General features: G+C 42.1%; 1 protein-coding gene across 1 annotated transcript in view; it reads right to left on the bottom strand.

The window, feature by feature from the left end:
* pclob (piccolo presynaptic cytomatrix protein b) overlaps nucleotides 1-18,199 on the bottom strand; it is a 175,717-nt gene that overhangs the window by 61,437 nt on the left and 96,081 nt on the right. Inside the window, 6 exon segments of the mRNA XM_034175495.1 lie at nucleotides 10,888-11,926; nucleotides 12,349-13,171; nucleotides 15,869-16,106; nucleotides 16,109-16,133; nucleotides 16,332-17,800; nucleotides 17,803-17,877. Coding sequence (XP_034031386.1) covers nucleotides 10,888-11,926; nucleotides 12,349-13,171; nucleotides 15,869-16,106; nucleotides 16,109-16,133; nucleotides 16,332-17,800; nucleotides 17,803-17,877 — 3,669 coding nt within the window.

Genomic DNA, 18,199 nt, shown 5'->3' with positions numbered 1-18,199 from the left:
CCAGAGAAATGGCAAGACAGCTGGACATAGCACTTTTTCGGCACATTCCACTGTTACAGGAGTTTTTGTAATGGAAAGAGGAGCGGAGAAATTCGCCACGGAGCCGCTCATGGCGCGGGACGAAAGCACCTCTGTGTTGGTCTCACAGGACAAGCCCTAACATGCCCAGCTCTTGCACCATTTGGAAAATTCAGACGGCTTTCGGTGGCTTTTCAGTCGTGTGACTATCCGAGAAATTGTGGACGAGCTTGACATGCCACAACATGTCCTGTGAGGCTTCATTACGGCGTTGCTTTTTGTTCGGTGCCCTGCGCCTCCGTCCCGACGCGCGAAGTCCTCTGCACGTCTTTTCATGCCGAAAAAGTGCTGATGTCAAACTCTTCTGCCATTTCTGTGGTAGTCAGACGATGTCCCGGATCAACAAAGCGTTTACTTTGGAAATGAACAGCACATTCCACTGTTACAGGAGTTTTTTGTCATGAAAAGACGTGCAGAGGACTTCGCGCGTCGGGACGGAGGCGCAGGGCACAGAACAAAAAGCAATGCCGTGATGAAGCCTCACAGGACATGTTGTGGCATGTCCAGCTTGTCAAATTTTGATGAAGCAAAGCGGCAGTCGATCAGCCAATTTCCTGACAATGAAAATCCGACGAGGGGGCTGCACCACTCCTCCCACAAGGCGTGCTCACAGGCGAATGACGCAACCAACAGGTGCGAAAAAACTCATGCATGCGCACGAAGGTTCAAGCTTGGCTGATGCAATCACACATGATTCAAATCCATATAGTTTTTGCAAAAAATAAAAAGGTCGGATAGTTTTCTAACAGACCTCGTATGCTACCCCGTAACATCATAACTAAGCATGACACATGGTGAAAACTATTCCTTTTTAAAACCCTATTAACTCAACCAATAATTTGGATCATGTTATACCATAATTGGAGCAACTTTAACTTCTGACCCATGTACAAACTGAAACTGACCTTTGTCGCCATGCTTGCTGTTTTTACCCCATAACTCCAGAACATTCAGTCCAAACTATACCTTTTTGGAATCTTTGTGATCAGACACATAATGTGGTATAGCTTTCAACATGGTTGGAACTTTTTTTTACCCCTATGCAGTTCTTCAATTGACCCCTACTTGGCCCCCTATTGAAAATTAAAATGGCTAACATTATTTTTCTAAAATATGTACCAAAAGGTACATATTTAGAAGGTACATATTTAAAAGGTACAGTCAAACTTTGGTGCTTGTAACCAGATTTGAAGGATTCCTCTGCAAATATTCTGTTATCTGCTGCACTACGTGTTGCTTCTACCTGTGCACCTAAAACAGGTGATCTCAATCGTTAGCTCGTCAACCTGACTAAAGAGCTAAACTAATTACATTCAGCTGGTTTATTAGGAAGATGGAACAAATATGTGGGTGACTTTTACTTTCTGAAGCCAGAGTTTTACACCTCTGTATATATATATATATATATATATATATATATATATATATATATATATATATATATATATATATATATATATATATACGAGGTCTATTAGACAATAAACCGACCCTTTTATTTTTTTTTTTTAACTATATGGATTTGAATGACGTGCGATTCCACCAATCATGCTTGAACCCTCGTGCGCATGCGTGAGTTTTTTCTCGCGTGTCGGTGACGTCATTTCCCTGTGGGCAGGCCTTGAGTGAGATTTGGTCCCGCCCTCTCGGCTGAATTCCTTTGTTTCACACGCTGCTCGAACCGGCGCGCGTTGCTTTATCAAAATTTTTTCTGGACCTGTGAGGAATATCCGAGTGGATACTATTCGAGAAATTAAGCTGGTTTTCGGTGAAAAGTTTAACGGCTGATGAGAGATTACGGGGTGTTTCTGTTGCTGTAAGGACTTCCCACAGAGCGGGACGTCCTGCAGCGCTTTCCGGCGCTGTCGTCGGCCTGTTTCAACCTGAAAACATCCTAATTTAAGACTTAATTCACCCAGGACGTTGTGAGAGAACAGAGAAGATTCAGAAGAGGCCGGCATGAGGACTTTATGCGGACATTCCACTGTTTAAGGACATTTTTTTAATGAAAGACGTGCGCGCAAATTCGCCGAGTCGTTTCCGTGATGACTCGGCGAATCTGTGTGCGCCGCGACAGGAAAAACACCTCCGTGTTGAAAAGCATTTGTAAAATTCAGGCGGCTTTTGATGGCTTTCAACAAGTGAGTAACTGAGAAATTGTTTAACAGCTTGGGCATGTTCCAACTTGCCCGTTAAGGTTTCCAACGGAGGTGTTTTTCCTGTCGCGACCCCCCGCGGTCGGGTCCAGCCCGACATGCGACTCTGCCCGCACGTTCTTTCATTACAAAATGTCCGTTAACAATGGAATGTCTGAATAAACTCTTCATGCCGACTTCTTCTGAAAGTTCTCTGTTCTCTGACAACTTCCTGGGTCAACAGAGCCTGAAATGTGGAAGTTTTCAACTTGAAACGGCGAGACGCTATTTTGAAAAAATTTTGATCCAACAAAGCAGCAGTCTCTGAGCCATTCCTAAACAATGAAAAAATCGATGAGAGGGTGGGCCACTCCTCACTCAAAGACTGCCCACAGGCGAATGACGTAACTGACAGGCGTGAAAAAACTCTCGCATGCCCACGAGGGTTCAAGCATGTCTGATGTAATCACACGTGATTCAAATCCATATGGTTTTTGAAAAAAATAATAAGGTAAGAGAAGTTTCAGAAGAAGTCGGTTTCAGCATTTTATCCGGATATTTCACTGTTAAAGGAGAATTTTTTAATGAAAGACGTGCGGACGGGTCCACGCGTCGGGTTGCAGCCAGCGCGGTGCGGCGGCACAGGAAAAACACCTCCGTGTTGATAACCATTTGTAAAATCCAGGCGGCTTTTGATGGCTTTCAGTGGAGTGAGTATATGAGAAATTGTTTAACAGCTGGACATGTTCCAACTTGTCCTTAAGGCTTCCAACAGAGGTGTTTTTCCAGTGGCGGAGCGTCGCAGTGGCTGCGAGCCGACGCTGCAATCCGTCCGCACGTCTAGGACCTATACTTTATTGACAGACCTCGTATATATATATATATATATATATATATATATATATATATATATATATATATATATATACACACACACAATGAGCCTGACTCCCAACATTGCACACAGTGAATCAAAATGAAAAATTTTTCCAAAATGCCAAAGATGGAGAACTACACACTACTTTTTCTGAGTCAGTTGTTTTCTGAAATCAACATGGTGGCTTAGTAATTAGTACTGTTGCCTTGCAGTAAGAAGGTTGTGGGTTCACTTCCCATTTGTGGCCTGTCTGTGTAGCGTTTGCAATTTCTCCACCGTGTTTCCATGGGGTTCCTCCAGGTGCTCTGGCTTCGTCCCACTTCCAAAGGCATGCATGTTAGGTTAAATGGAAAGTTTAAATTGACCATAGGTCTGCTTGAGTGTGTCTATGTGTTGGTCTGTCTCTGTGTGGCCCATTGATAGACTGGTGTCCTGTCCAGGATGTAGCCCGCCTCACACCCTTTGACTGCTGGGATAGGGTCCAGCACCCCTCCACCTCTGCACCTCCATGACCTTTAATAGGAGTAAGCAGGTGTAGAAAATGAATGAATTAATCAAATCAACACGAGTTTAAAAATATACATAGACCCACTTAACTTATTGTCTATTATCAGTGGATGCTAAAAGTTCCAAAATGTTTTTCAGAAGGCAACGCCAATGTCTCATAGCTTCCTGTCTTTGATCATGACTGACTACAGCTGTAAGCTTCTGTGTGTCAACATAAAAGGAGTTAATTTGACAGCAGTGATTGAACTGTCCAACACAGAGTACAATGGGAAATTCCAAGGAGCTCAGTACAAATCTGAGAAAAAGGATTGTAGATTTACGCAAGTCAGACATGTTTCTTGGAACCATCTCTAAACAACTATAGATTCCAAGATCATGATTTCAAACAATAAGTTCAATTTATTGGGACATGTACCCAATTTGCTAATGTCTGGAAGACAATCCAAACAGTCACTCAGCTGACAGGAAAGGGATTTGGATGTGAGGAACAATGCAGGGACCACCCAGTCACAGGCCTGGGACTTTTACACCAACACTGATTGAGAGGCTCTAAGAAAGACAACCCTGCACTAAAATCAACACCTTTAGTGTTGACTAAAGTTTTCACCTGACCACACTGACAAAGAAAAGGCCTTCTGGGGAGATGCTTTTTAGTCAGTTGAGACAAAGTTTGAGTTGTTTTATCTGCGATGACCAGAGGTATGTTTGAAGAGTAAAGGTGAGACAGGAACACTGAATCATCTGTTAATCATGGTAGTGGTACCATGATAGTCGGGGGCTGCTCTCTTACCATTGGAACTGATGCATTGCACAATGTAGATGGAATAATAAAGAAGGAGGACTACCTTGGAACACCTCCTCAAACTATTAGCTAGACTGTTGAAACTTGGGCACAGTTGAGTATTCCAACAAGAGACTCACCTCAAACATACATTAAAGCTGGTTGTGAAATGGCTAAGGCAAGTGAACATCCAGCTTTTAGAAATGCTTTCCCAAAATCCTGACCTCAATCCTATCAAAAGCATGGGGACTGTGCTTAAAAGTTGGGTCTGTGGCAGGAAACCAAGACATTTAATTGAACTCCATCAATTCTGCCAAGACAAGGGGTCAAGCATCTGAGCAGAAGTCTATCAAATGTTTTGCTGATGGTTACCACAAGTGTCTGGTCAAGGTGAAACTTCCTAAAAGACACTCAACCAAATATTCAGTGTATTATAATATTGTGTTGATTTCAGAAAACTCGAGATAAATTAAAATGTGTGTATTTATGCTCTTTTTTGTCCTGTGATAGACTAGCGGCTTGTCCATGGTGTCCGCTTCCATCTCACCCTGTGAACCTGGATAGGCTCCAGCCAACCACCCATGACCCTTAACAGGAATAAGGATATTTAGAAAATGGATGGATAGAAATCTCTCTTTTTTGTAGTACAATCATTCGCCATCAGAAAACATGTATATATAACTCACCATGAGCAAATCAAGCAACGAGTGTATGTATCCACATGGTAAATGACTGATTGTCCAAAAGAAAGGGTAACACTCAAACATAATCATCAGGAAATAAAAAAACACCCAATCATTCTATCCCAAGAGACAATTCTACAAGGTCTTTGTATTTCAAATGGCACATCAATAAAAGGAGACAGTTTTTATCAACTCTGTGTAAACTAACTTAATTTGTTTTACTAAACCTGTTTTCTACAATGGACCCCAGAATGACTGTCATGTTTACAGAACCAACCAGAAAGGTGGATCATTCAGAACCATGATGAGCAGCATGGAGGCATACAGTTTCTACAGAACTACATGGGAGCCGGGATGCTGTCTCACCTTCTATATTCCAGTTTGGGCCTCCAGCTGGGATGCAAAGTTACATATGCAATGTTTTTTCAGGTATGCATTCAACGTCATCAATCTAACAAACTACACGAATTGTTCTAAGTGTAGACTGAGACTGTTGAAATACTTTAGCACATGCATTGAATGAAAGATGTAATCAATCTAAGATCACTGTAAAACCTTATCATCTCACACAATTTATGGGCAAGGATTACCCCAATCCACTTAAGGTAACTGAAATATTTCAACCATCAATAAAAAGTTAAATTAAGTAAATTGAAATTGGTTGATTATTGTTAAATAACCTTAAAACTGGCTGCACAAAACATTAAATATCTTGGGTTTTCTGATTTGGGGTTGTATTTTTATTTCATTTGTTTATATCCATTCCTAGTATTTTAAGGAACGCAACACTCTGGACTTGCCTTCATATAAACACATTTATGATGCAGGTAGACTGTGCTTCTATACACAATGCAACTGGGATGAACAAAAAATGTAGCAATGACATATAAGTAACCTGTAAAAACAAAACAAAACAAAAAAACAACAACAACTTTATGAATGCTGGTTTGTACCATATGTTTATGTCTCTTTTCTTGCTCCCTCTGGCTGAAGTTGTGTGGGGATCAGTTTTCACAGGGGGTCAGGACTTTAAACATGGATTGAAATGAAAATGGAGACATCTAATAATATGTGCAATAAGATGCATACGAACTAATGCTTTGATGCAAAAGCACATTGCATACTTCAATCTCCCACATAATCCATTCATAATTTGTGCCACACTGCACAGATGGTGTGCATGAAAGAGCACATTTCCAGTCAGAGTGAACAGTTTTTAACTTCCCTTAAAAGTGATGCAGGTGATGGATCTCTGTTCTTCCATTCATTTTGGAATTTGCATTTGATGTCCATCTCAAAGCAAGCTGAAACAGCCCCATTTTATGTGCGTTGCTCATGCACATTGGTCACTGAACAATCTTCATGCATCAAAGTGGATGCATCAGGTGTCATTCCAACCATCACAGTAATCACTACACTTCCACCATATTCTTTTGCCTTCTGAATGCATGTGCATGTAAATGTGTGTCCTTGTCAGAAAACCTCTCACTTCTGAATGTGGCATTTTAATAGAAACAACCACGTTTGTCTTAAAGGCTGTGACAGGTGTCATCTCTTGATTTTATGCTGAACTGACAACACACCCAAAGCTAATGACAACACTTAATAGCACTGTGCATGTAGACACACCCCAAATTGCCATGTGCTGTTCATCATAGACCAAACACCATAGACTGTCAAAATATGTTTGCTCAAAATAGGTATTGATGGTTGAATCTTTTGAGTTAACTTAAATAGTTGAGGTAATGCATTTCTTAAAAATATTTGAATAAAACAACCTTATCAAGTTTTACAGTGATTTATTTTCAATTTGTGGAAAATAGCAAAAACTGAAAAAAAAATGCAGCATCATCTATTGGAGAAAAAAAAAAGAAAAAAACATCATCTAAACGGGTTCTGTTATAAGGTTTAACCATAGCAGTACCATGATAATAAAGGTGCTTTAACTCGTAAGATACTCTACCGTGTCTGATACTTTCATGAAAGATTCTGGCATCATCTCTGTTCAAAACCACCAAGGACTCACTTTGTGCTGTAATCAAGGCAGATGGACACTTTCATGTTGACTCAGGGCAATTACAGGCAGGTGACAAATTAAAGGAAAAAGCTGAATAAATGAGGAGAAAAACATAAATACCCCCATACACTAAGCATGGGAGGGTCACTTAATGCTTGTATGAAATTTATGTGGATCATATTCTAATGCCTTCACAGTCACCAGATACCAGCCTAGCTGAACACCTATAGGAGATACTTCACTGAAGGATAAAAGAGCGCTCTCCACCAACATCATCAAAACACCAAAGAATGGAGCATCTTTTGGAAGAATGGCATTCCATCCCTGCAGTAGAGTTCCAGAGACTTGTCGAATCAACACCAAGGTATGTTGGTTTTCCTTTATTTGGTCACCTGTCTGTATCTTCTTAACCAGATTTTAACTGTTTGAAACCTTTTGTAAATGGTCCAGATGCAAAATTAAAGAGAAGCTTACTTGCAAGCCTTATCTGATCATCAAATGTGGTCAATATTACAACCTCTCAATGTACAATGTTATAGAATTTTGCAAAATACTTTTACTCTTTGTGTGCTGCCAATAATGAACTGTTTCTGGTCAATAAATGTGTCACATGTGATTAAATCTTTAGACAACTGAACAAAATTTTCATAAGTGTGTTTTATCTGTAGATCTGAATTCCCTGGACAAAATGGGACCCATCCAAATCTACTTACAAAGAGATGGAGATAGTGTATGTCAATCTTAGCAGTTAAATACAATGGGGCATCTCACATGACATGACACATCCACAACAACAACAACCCCCAAGCAGAATGCATTCACTTTATTTGGAAGATGGGAATGGGAAATATATGTGCAACATGCATAAACGTAAAATTAGATCCAGATGGAAAATCAAAGATATGTAGAAATGAAGACACAGAGAACACACAACAGGTGCGTAACAGGGTGTTAAATATTAATTTGCAGATACAAAATACAACACACCCCGTTACAAAATAAGGTTATTGATAAAATGGATGGTGTCCCAGTGAGTACCTAGGCTTGAGTCAGTTTCAAAATCTTGACGTCTGAATTGCATGTGTGGCACTCTAAAGTACATCCAAACAGTTTGATATCACATCATGTCTTTAAATGGATACTGCACTGATGGCCTATAGATAAATAAAATCACCTGTTTGTATTAAGTTTTCGATAATTTCTCAACACATTTTCCTCATTGTAAACTATATTATTTTTTAAAAACTCTATTTCAATGCACAATGACATTTTGCCTTGTACTTGATCATTGTATTGACATACAATACATAAAAATACACAAATATTTGTACATATGTTTCAGCCAAATTCATACATATATCAAATGTTTTCCTCTCACCGGAGGCTGTGATTACATCACTGACAAGAAAATGACAGATCAACTGAATGGATAAAACCTAACCATATGCCAACATATGTTTCTGAATGCAAAATTGCATTGTACATGCACATGGATATTCTAAGGAATATGCATAAAATACTGCACTTAATTTTTTGTATGATATTATGGAAGAAATATGTTGTTCCTCACGTGGAAATACAGAAACACATGTATTGCTTTTGCAACAGGCTGCAGCGAGCGCACAGAGAGCACATTTTGACAGGCTGTGCCAGGTGAAATGGACCGTCAGATCATGTGTACACTCAGCTGGTGATCTGAATGTAGCGTCACAGGACACGCATGTCTGGCTGGACTCGCGTGTCCTGCGAGTGGCGCACCACAGGACAGACACCGCGTCATGTGGACTGCAGCTCATGTGGGTAACGTGACATTCAGATCACCAGCTGAGTGTACACATGATCTAATGGTGAGGACGGCTAGCACACACACGCACCTCACGGCGTGGAGTTGTAATGTCAAGTCCTTCAAAACATGATACGTCTTCTCCAGCTGTGACTTGCGGGTCCAGAGATCTCAACAGCTGCTGCTGTGTAAAAACACGCCCCCTTTTCCATTCCGCTCACAGAACAAAGTGTCACTCTCTGTTTCTGTGTTAAGTGATCATTTTACTTATTTATTATGTAATTGTGTATGTAGTTATTGTAGTAATCATTTATATACCTGTCCTGGATTTGGTCTCTGTGTTTTTCATGTAACACCTTGTGTGCACTGAGCTGTCATTTCAGCTGTCAGTGAGTGGCTGGGCGGCGATCAGCTGAGAGGTGACTTGCTGTGCTCTGTGCGCTCAAATGTGGCTGGCCAGTCCCCATGTGATCATGTCTGTACATACATATCAGCATTTCATGCAAGTGTGTTTCCCTGCATGCCACGTGTTGCGGGGGAGCACGAAACACATGCACGCCACGTGTTCCGGGGGGGTGCAAAACACATGCACGCCACATGTGTTGTGGGGGGACGTGCGAAACACATGCGCACCACATGTGTTGCGGGGGGAGGTGCAAAACCTAGGCACGCCACAGGTGCCGAGGGGGGAGCTGACACTCTGGCACACCACATGTGTGTTGCTTGGCAACGCCACACTCGTGGGGCACATAGACAATTTTCACGCCAGCTCGAAAGTGGTCACCTGCTCTCTATTTTCATGCTGGCTGAGCGAATGGCTCCGCCTTTTCTAAGTACTCTGCGAGTGGTATTGGATGTTCGTGTATGGCACCTGGAATCTGGCTGACACCTGGTGAGAGAGAGATCGAATGGGCACTTGCAGGGCACTCTCTGTCTTTTGGCTGCTTGTGTGCGTGAATGGTTGTGGCAACAGGTGTACGAGGTGTTAGAGACTGCTCCGACTTTCACAAATGGCGTATGATTCCTCCTGCGCCATTTGGCCTCATTCATGCTATGTGTGAAGGGGCCCTTAAAAATGACTGCTGCCGTGAGTTAGTTGACAAAATTGCTGAAAAGGTGCCTTGGAAAAGTAAATATATGCTGTTCTAAGCAATGGCCTACTTATTACAGTGGAACTCATTGTTCACTCAGTAGGAAATTGGGCAGGAGATGAAGAGATAATGAAATAATGCTGAGTGCTTAACACCTGTTTTCATCGTTTCATGTTATACATACTCCTGTCCTCTCACGAATATTGACACAGTTAATCACACACATTGAAACAAATAACCACTAAACTACAGCAACTGTACATTTAAAACATGTATAATCTAAACACAAACTTATTGTCTTTATAAGGCACTTTGAATGTGAACAAAGTACTAAATATCCCATTTTGCTGAAAATGTCATGCTATTTTTCCTTCAATAAAAACCTAAATACAAAAAACAGCTCTGTCAAGACAATTTCTGAATAAGCAGCCAAAGCTTTCCAAAAAAGGTTATGTTTGAAATGTGCCACAAACTGAGATTGCATACAGAATGCTGAATTAGCAAAAAAGTATTACATTTTAAATAGGTGCCAGAAAGGCTCTCATTAAGTATAAGGCATAATGATGTGTATTAAATGTGCACTGACAATTGGTTCTCACTGAGATACATGAATAATCATTTAATTTTAATAAAACATGACATAATTGTAAAGTAAAAACACAAAGCATGCTGATGAATTTACAGAGCAGACATGCAGAGTATTATGCATAAGTGAGCTGTTAAAAAGAAACAGAGGAGCATGCAAACACTGAATGTGACATTTATCATTAACAGAGGAAAATGTAGTTTAAACAAACAATAGTTATGTCAAGTATTGATGATTTGAAGACAGATGTTTAATGCACAAAGTCAGCAGGAATACACAGCACTCACATGCATGACAGCATGCAAGTTCAGACAGTTAATTTGCTGTAACAGTCTCAGGTTCCATTTACCTTCACTGTCAGACATGGCGCCTTGCAAGTCATCCATAATGAATGCAATATCTCGATCGTAGCCTCGTGTCCGAGACTCTTCCCTCATATGTTGCTGTACCTCTGGCAGGGAATGGCTAGACCCAAACTGGTCTCTATTGTCAGCAGAGATGGGGGGGAGAGGTCCAGCTGAAGCTCTAGCCATACCCATAGGTTGCCCCACTGGGCTCAGAGGGCTCTCCTCCTCAGAGTTTTGAGCCACAATGGGGATACGGCCCCGACTTTGGCTGATAGGTAAACTGGTAGGCTTTGCTCTGGTCACACCAGGGGCAAATGCTGCATCCAAGACCTCTCCCTCAGTCTTAAGCCTGAGTGAGGAGCTAGATAGGTCCCGTTTTATAGAAAGATCCAAACCGTAGACAGAAGAGGGGCGGGAGGAGGGGCGGGATCGAGTGCCGCTTGGGTATGTGCCATCATCGTGGGCAGAGGCTCTAATGGTGGACCCCAGACCAAGGGATTGTCCAAGATTAAGGGAACCAGACAGGTTTGCTCCCAGGGAGGAGCCCAAATATTTTTGCTGCTCAGACAAGTTCTTTCTCAGTCCAAAGGTGATCTCATCCTGAAGCAGCCTTGCTCTAGCAGCAAGATTGGTGACAGAGGAGGCCCCAGGTCCCATATAGCTCGCAAAGTCTGGCTCCAGATCCCTACTCTCCTGAATTGGGGAGAATTTAGTGATTGCTTTTGGATCTATAAGGGCTTTTTTGTTCTTCATCTGTTTCTGGTAAATCACAGCTGCTGGGAGTTGCTTTGCTGCCTGCTTTTCAAGTGTTAGCCTGCCAATGCTATATTTTTCACCTTTAGGGAAGTGGCGAAAACCCGTGTCACTGTGGAGATACTGGGGCAGGCCCAAACCTGTGAGGTGTTCTAATCCCTCGGTTCCTCGCCTGAACTCCTGCTTGATCTGCTGTTTAAGCAGCTTCAGCTCATAGGGTTCCTCCATCGTATCATCCTCTCCTTTACCATAACCTTGAAGTCGTGCTGAACCCAAAACATCTGCCACCTGAAAAGGAAATAAATAAATAAAAGAACACTTTAAATAGGAAGTTGTAAGATCAAGCTGAGAACTACTGTAGACAGCTCTGTTGTTTTCTGGTTTGTTGAAGTGAGCAGTAAACAAAATGCATAAAGCTACTGCTGATTGCTCCTGAATACTCTTTTCAAAGTATTTACTGTAAATGTGAAAGAAGCAACAAATCTGTCAAAGGGTGACCTTGTCATTGCTGGGCACTAATATTTCCTGTATTGTGGGTTTTACCACCAGACTGAAAAGACAGTCCCAAGAAAAAAAAAATGTGTCTCAGTTTGTATTTCATAGTTCTGAAGTGTTCATGGCTATCAATCTGTCTGGCTTTGGTAATAATACAAGTGTGTTGAAGACGAACTGTGGAAAACAAAAAAATACAAGATTGTCATAATATTTACCTCTGCTGTGCGTCTGACATCTGCTGCCCTGAGTAGTCTGTCCGCCTTGGACAACTCTTTATCGGGCAGGTTGAATCCAGAACCCAAACCTGTGGTGCCCAGACCTGTGGAGCCTTTGGTTAGCTCACCTATGTCCTCTATCAGCACATAGTTTCTTGCATTATGGTGGTCAATATCAGCATAGAAGGAATCAGCAGAGATGCTAGACATGGGGCTTGAGGCCATGCTCCTTTCTTCAAGCCCAAGCCTTAAGTCCAAATTGCCATACTTAGCCGCAAGGTGAGCCACCCCATAGCCACTCTCTGCGGATGTTGGCACAATAAGCAAAGGTTGGTTGCGTATGACTTCATAGTTGGTGGTGATCTTGGACTCTATGTCAGAGAGGGTGGTCTGTCGCTGCTTTCCCTGCTGTAAGAGCAGGGCATGTGGGTAGCTGCTAGCCTGAGTCTGGGAATGGGAAAGGGAAAGGGTTGGAACATTTTGGTAAGGAGATACTTGCTGATGATAAACAGACTGCTGCTGATATAAGTGGCTGGTGGTTTGGGTCTGTGGAACATACTGGGCATAGTGGGAGTAGGGGCTAGTTAGAGTATTGTATTGGGAATCAGCCTCCGTCTGTGGGGGGATGAACTGGTCAAACTCGGACTGGGGAGCTGTCCTTGGTCTCTCCATCCCATCACCCCTAGCTTCTCTGATGTTGCTAATCTCACTGTCTGACATGTAATCTCTTTCCTCAGCCACTCCTTGGAGATATGCCCGTTCTCTCTTCTCTCGTTCCTTCAGCAAGGCCTCCTTGCGTCGAGTGATACCCATTTCCAAGTACCTGTAGTTGGTAGGAGAGAATGCTGTTAATAACCCAACTAACATACTTAAAAAGGCAAATAATGTTCTGTGTTCTCACACATTTATACCTTTAACTATGTGTGAGTGTGAAGAGGTCTCACTGAGTGATGTCAAGGCAGCCTTTTAGCCCATAAGCTATCAAGGTGGGGAGGCACAAGGGTAATCATGCAGGTGAATTAGGGATAACAATTGATTTTATGGAAAGGATTCAGTTATACTGGTTATTACCCATTTACAAGATATATGTCTGTTGTGTTCATTATATGTTCAAAGGTACTGGTTGAAGTCCAACTGAAATTGCATGTTTCCTGCTACATCATGCAAAGTACATGTCTTATGGTACCTTTTAATTTAAAAGATTAACTAAAAGCATACACAGAAAATTTATCAGCAGAGTTTGCGTTACATTAGCTCAACCTTTAAATTGTCAGAAGTTAATATTTCCACTCAGGTCTATATGTCTTACCTAACATACAACAGGGGTCTGTGGTATTGGAGCAGCTCCTCCATGTGAGTGGAGATGCTGTTTTTGTGGCATTGCTAACAATCTTTTGTTCAGTCTGAGAGACATGTACTGTATTTTGCTGAGTGACTGACAGGGTTGTTGGGTTATTGCCTAAATTTCAACAACAATAAGGGTATTATTACACTACCCTCTGTGCCAGTAAAGGTGCTTGCCATGATCAGTGTTAACAAGTCGAGTAAAGTCAAGTCTGGGAGCATGCGCTGGTGCCGTGCTTTGCCACATCTATGACATCATGTGACAGCCTTGGCTCCTAGATGGCAACCACCGAAGCAGACAGCAGGTCCATTCCCACATTTCTAAAATAACCAGCAGCCAGGTGAAATGTGGGTGTCCCCTTGACCTTGTCAAGTCACTTAGGTCCTGAACACTCAGGCACCTACATGCTGGCTCATGTACAGAGAAAAGTGCCACATGACCATGTCATGATTTGTATACACTGAACCCAAAATGCAGGCAGTGAGCACACAGGATGTAAGGAAAAAAGGTGGTTTATTTTATCAATCAATATAGTACAGTCCAAAAAACAGGGAGGCATCTAAAAGTTATAGGGCGAGAATGTGGAGTCAAGGAGCAGAAAATAAACTAGGAGGTAGGGACACAAGAAGGTAGGAACCAAAATCAGGAGCCAAAATAATCCAGTAACACAAGAGGGCACAGTGATGTACTTAAAAGGGACATATAATGAGGAGACGAAACACAGGTGTAGTGATTGTGATGTGTCACAGCTGTGGGGAACACCAAGTGACAGGGCCATGCCTACAAACACACAAACACAGACTGACAAAGACAGTGAAACATTAGCCTACAAGGAACCCAAGGAAAGTATAACTTAAACCCTAAATAAGATCCTCAAAAGCTGTGCATTAACAAAAGGAGAGCTCAACCAAACATCAGTGCCAGAAAAGCAAAGCAGAATTCTAAAATGACAAACGTATAAAGTGAAAGTGGCCAAAATCAACATTTAACAAACAGGAAACCAGACAGGTACAAGGGGTTCAACACAACAGCCCAAGATGTCAAAGCTGATACTCCTTCATAATGCAAGTGATACTCCTGATCTTAGTCTCCCAAGGGAACCTCTCATTTGACACAAACTCTCTGAAATCCTCTGAAGAGACTTAGCAAAATAAAACATCCGGTCATTGACTTAGGTCACCGGTTAGCATTCAAGTCTCAAAACCATACAGTAAGGCAAGTAGCACCAAGATCTTAAAGCCCTTGAACTTCATTCTCCTGTAAGGATACTGGCATCGCCAAACACCCCTGTTGAACGGCCTCATGACTGAAATTTTGTCATGGCTTAACTTTAGCATTGGTGCAAAGTTGTGTTTGCTCTTGGCTTCTAGGACACAGCTACCAGAAAATATTGCTTACAGTGGTGCCAAGTGCAGCTCAGCTGTCAGCTGCCTTTACTAATGTGCCTTTATTTCAACTGCCATATCCAATCCACACTTGGTGTGCCAAAAGTCAAAATAAGTTTTAATATTTAAAATTTTCACATATCCATCGGAATCGCTTCACGGCAGGTACTTTCTGCGTGGAGTTTGTCTGTTCCCTTGTGTTAGCGTGAGTTCCCTCTTGGTGCTCTTGTTTGCTCATACTTCCAAAGGCATGTATGCTAAGTGAACTGAAAACTTTAAATTGACTGTAGGTGTGAATGTGTTTGTCTGTCTGGCAGCTTTTCCAGGGTGTACCCTTCCTCTTGCCCAATGACTGCTGGGATAGGCTCCAACTTCCCTGTGACCCTTGGTTGATATAATAAATGAATGAATAGAATAATTATTGCAACAAACTCTGAAGATTTGGAAATTTATTCTTCTACAAAGGTATTAGCATCACCAGACACCTCTATCCAGCAACTTCCTGTCTCTGCATGTTCTTCCCAGATGTGTCTAAACCTCCATGGCTGAGTTCCCAGAGACTATGGTAAGTGGCATTGGAGGAGAAAAGACACTTACTAAGTTATTTCAAGCAACTATTATTTTCTTTCAATAAAAATGTTAAAAATATATGTTAAAATAACTTTGATAGGACTTTAGACTATGACTTTGTCATTTCAGTTGGACGTGAAATAGTCAGTGGCAGGGCTTTTGAAAAAAAAAAAGTCAGCCTGTTTTTTAAGTGGTGTATCTTTTTGACCTAGGCTCTCACCGTAGCTTTGCATCTATCTCCTTTTCCTCTTCATCCAGCTCTGCTTGTTTCTTGCGGAGTTTAGATGACTCCCTCTCCACCAGATCAAGCTCTTTGTCAATATCTTGCAGTATCTTTGCCCTGGCCATAGTTGTACTGCGGGCAAGACGGCGACGGGCAGAGTTGGTGCTGTAACTTGACCGGCCTGCCACAGAGTCATCATCCGGTGGGGGGTCTGGTAGTGTCCGCTTCACCTTTTACCTGTACTTGAGGGGGAACCTCGGCCCTGTTGAAAAAGTATAAAATCATATATATTTCTCAGTTACTTGATAATAAGTGCTAACAAGAGTCAGCTTTAAAATTAATTTGCTGCAGACCTTAAAATATTGTTCATTTTTCATCACAATGTTATAATTCAGAAAACTAATTAGCATTAAAGCATACAGCTTAAGCTTATATTGGGCTTAGTTGTGGTATGACTTACAGAGTAGCTGCCAGCATAGTATCCGACCAGCCTGTCTTCTGTGGTAGGACTGAGGGCTTTAGGATCCGATAGAGACTTTTGACCAACTTTCAGTGCCCGTAGGCTAGAAGAGAATCTAGCTGGATCAGCACTGAGCATTCTCTGCCCTCCAAGTGACTTCTCAGGTGATAGGGGTGAGACTGGCATATAGAAACCTGTTAACTTAGGAGGGCCATCTGTCTTCAGGTGAGTGCTATATCCCACGTCAGTCGGTCCATGCTTTCTGTCTGCATCGGTCTGACAACTCAGACTGTCTCCTTTCTGTGAGTTCTCCGGAGCAGAGATGTGCTTGATGATTTCCACCTTGGTGTCCATCTGGACAGTGGGTCGTTTAATTGTTCCAGAGTGATCAGTCTGGACAGATATCTCTGCCACAGTCTGGATAGCAATGCTAGAGACCTTGGATCCATGCCTCCCATCACTGCTGTGTTTTCGAGCACGCCGTCGAGCTTTTGCAGGTGCATCCCACTCATCTTGATCCTCATCAGTCTGAGCTGAGCTATCACTATCTCGTTTGCTCCTCTTTCTCCTTCCTACATGCTGCTTGTCTGTAGAGTCTTCATCATCTGTCTGCACTCCACTGTCAATTATTTTCTTTCCTGTGTCTTGATCAGCTGGAAGCTTCTTAAATATATTAAGCTGGTCCTGACCTTCCTCTAACTCTCTCCCTGTCGATGGAGGTGTACACTCATCTTTGACAGGCCAGTATTGGCCACTGTCACCTACACCTGCATATTTTGCATCAAGGAGATTGCCTGTGATGCCAGTGGTCCCATAGTGCTCATCAAGCTGACGCTGGAGCTGTAGTTGTAGTTGCTGGATTTGCTGCAGCTGCTCTTTCTGCTGGGCATAGGTCTCCTGCTGAGCCACCATATGAGCATGGTATTCTTCCTCTTGCTGAAAAAGTAGCTGATGTTTCAGGGCCTGAAGCTCCTCAAGCTCCCTTTGGACCATCAACTGTTCATGTTCACGGTACCTCTGGATCTCCTGTCTCTCCCATTCCAGCTCTTCAGCAAGACACAGTTGCTTAAGCTTCTCAAGCTCTAGAAACTCTCTTTCCATGTAATATTGCGCCATCTTGGTGTTGTCCAAACCAGGGAATATAGGAGAAGAGGCTAAAGCATCAAGCGAGGCAGCAATTGCTTCTAGGGTGGTATCTGAATACATCTCTGGGTACCCTGCTATGATATCAGCTAATGCTGTATTCAAAAGCTCCTTAGGTAGTCCTGTGTCAAAAGGAATTATGTGACCTGTGTCCATACTGGGAATTATGCCATATTGATGTGGCAATGACTGGTTCTGGACTGTTGATGTAGGTGTTAAGGTAGTGCAAAAGACGGAGCCTGGCTGAGTTGTAATTGCATAAGTAGATGGAACTGGAGCTGTGACAGAGGAGTATACAATTCCTTCTGAGGTTCTTAGAATACTATTACACCAAAACCAGCTGCAGCAGTGGTGACTCCAGGGTAGGCTCCTGTCGCTTTGCTGGTGTAGTCTAGAGCTTTACCTGCCATGATGAAACCCCAAAATTATGCTTTAGCTGATAAAATATAATTGCGACAGAAATGAACACAATTTAGTTTGGATTTGAAAAGACTTGCTCATGCATTCCACAGTCTTTTTTGTGAATATGATGCAAAACCAAAACATTGAGGGATCACACGTAGGCACACACATGCATCTGTATGAAGACAAAATAAAGAGGGAGGGGGAAAAATATCAAGCACCAAATAATATTTAAGAAAACATGCAAACAGTAACTGTGATTTACGTAAATTAAACAATTAACCAATTTCATATGAAAACAGTCAGTTTGCCCTCAGATATTG

Source organism: Thalassophryne amazonica, chromosome 8 (assembly GCF_902500255.1).
Source record: "Thalassophryne amazonica chromosome 8, fThaAma1.1, whole genome shotgun sequence".
NCBI classification, from domain to species: Eukaryota; Metazoa; Chordata; class Actinopteri; order Batrachoidiformes; family Batrachoididae; genus Thalassophryne; species Thalassophryne amazonica.
The sequence above is the reverse complement of the archived record's forward strand: the minus strand, read 5'-3'. Positions and strand labels throughout refer to the sequence as shown.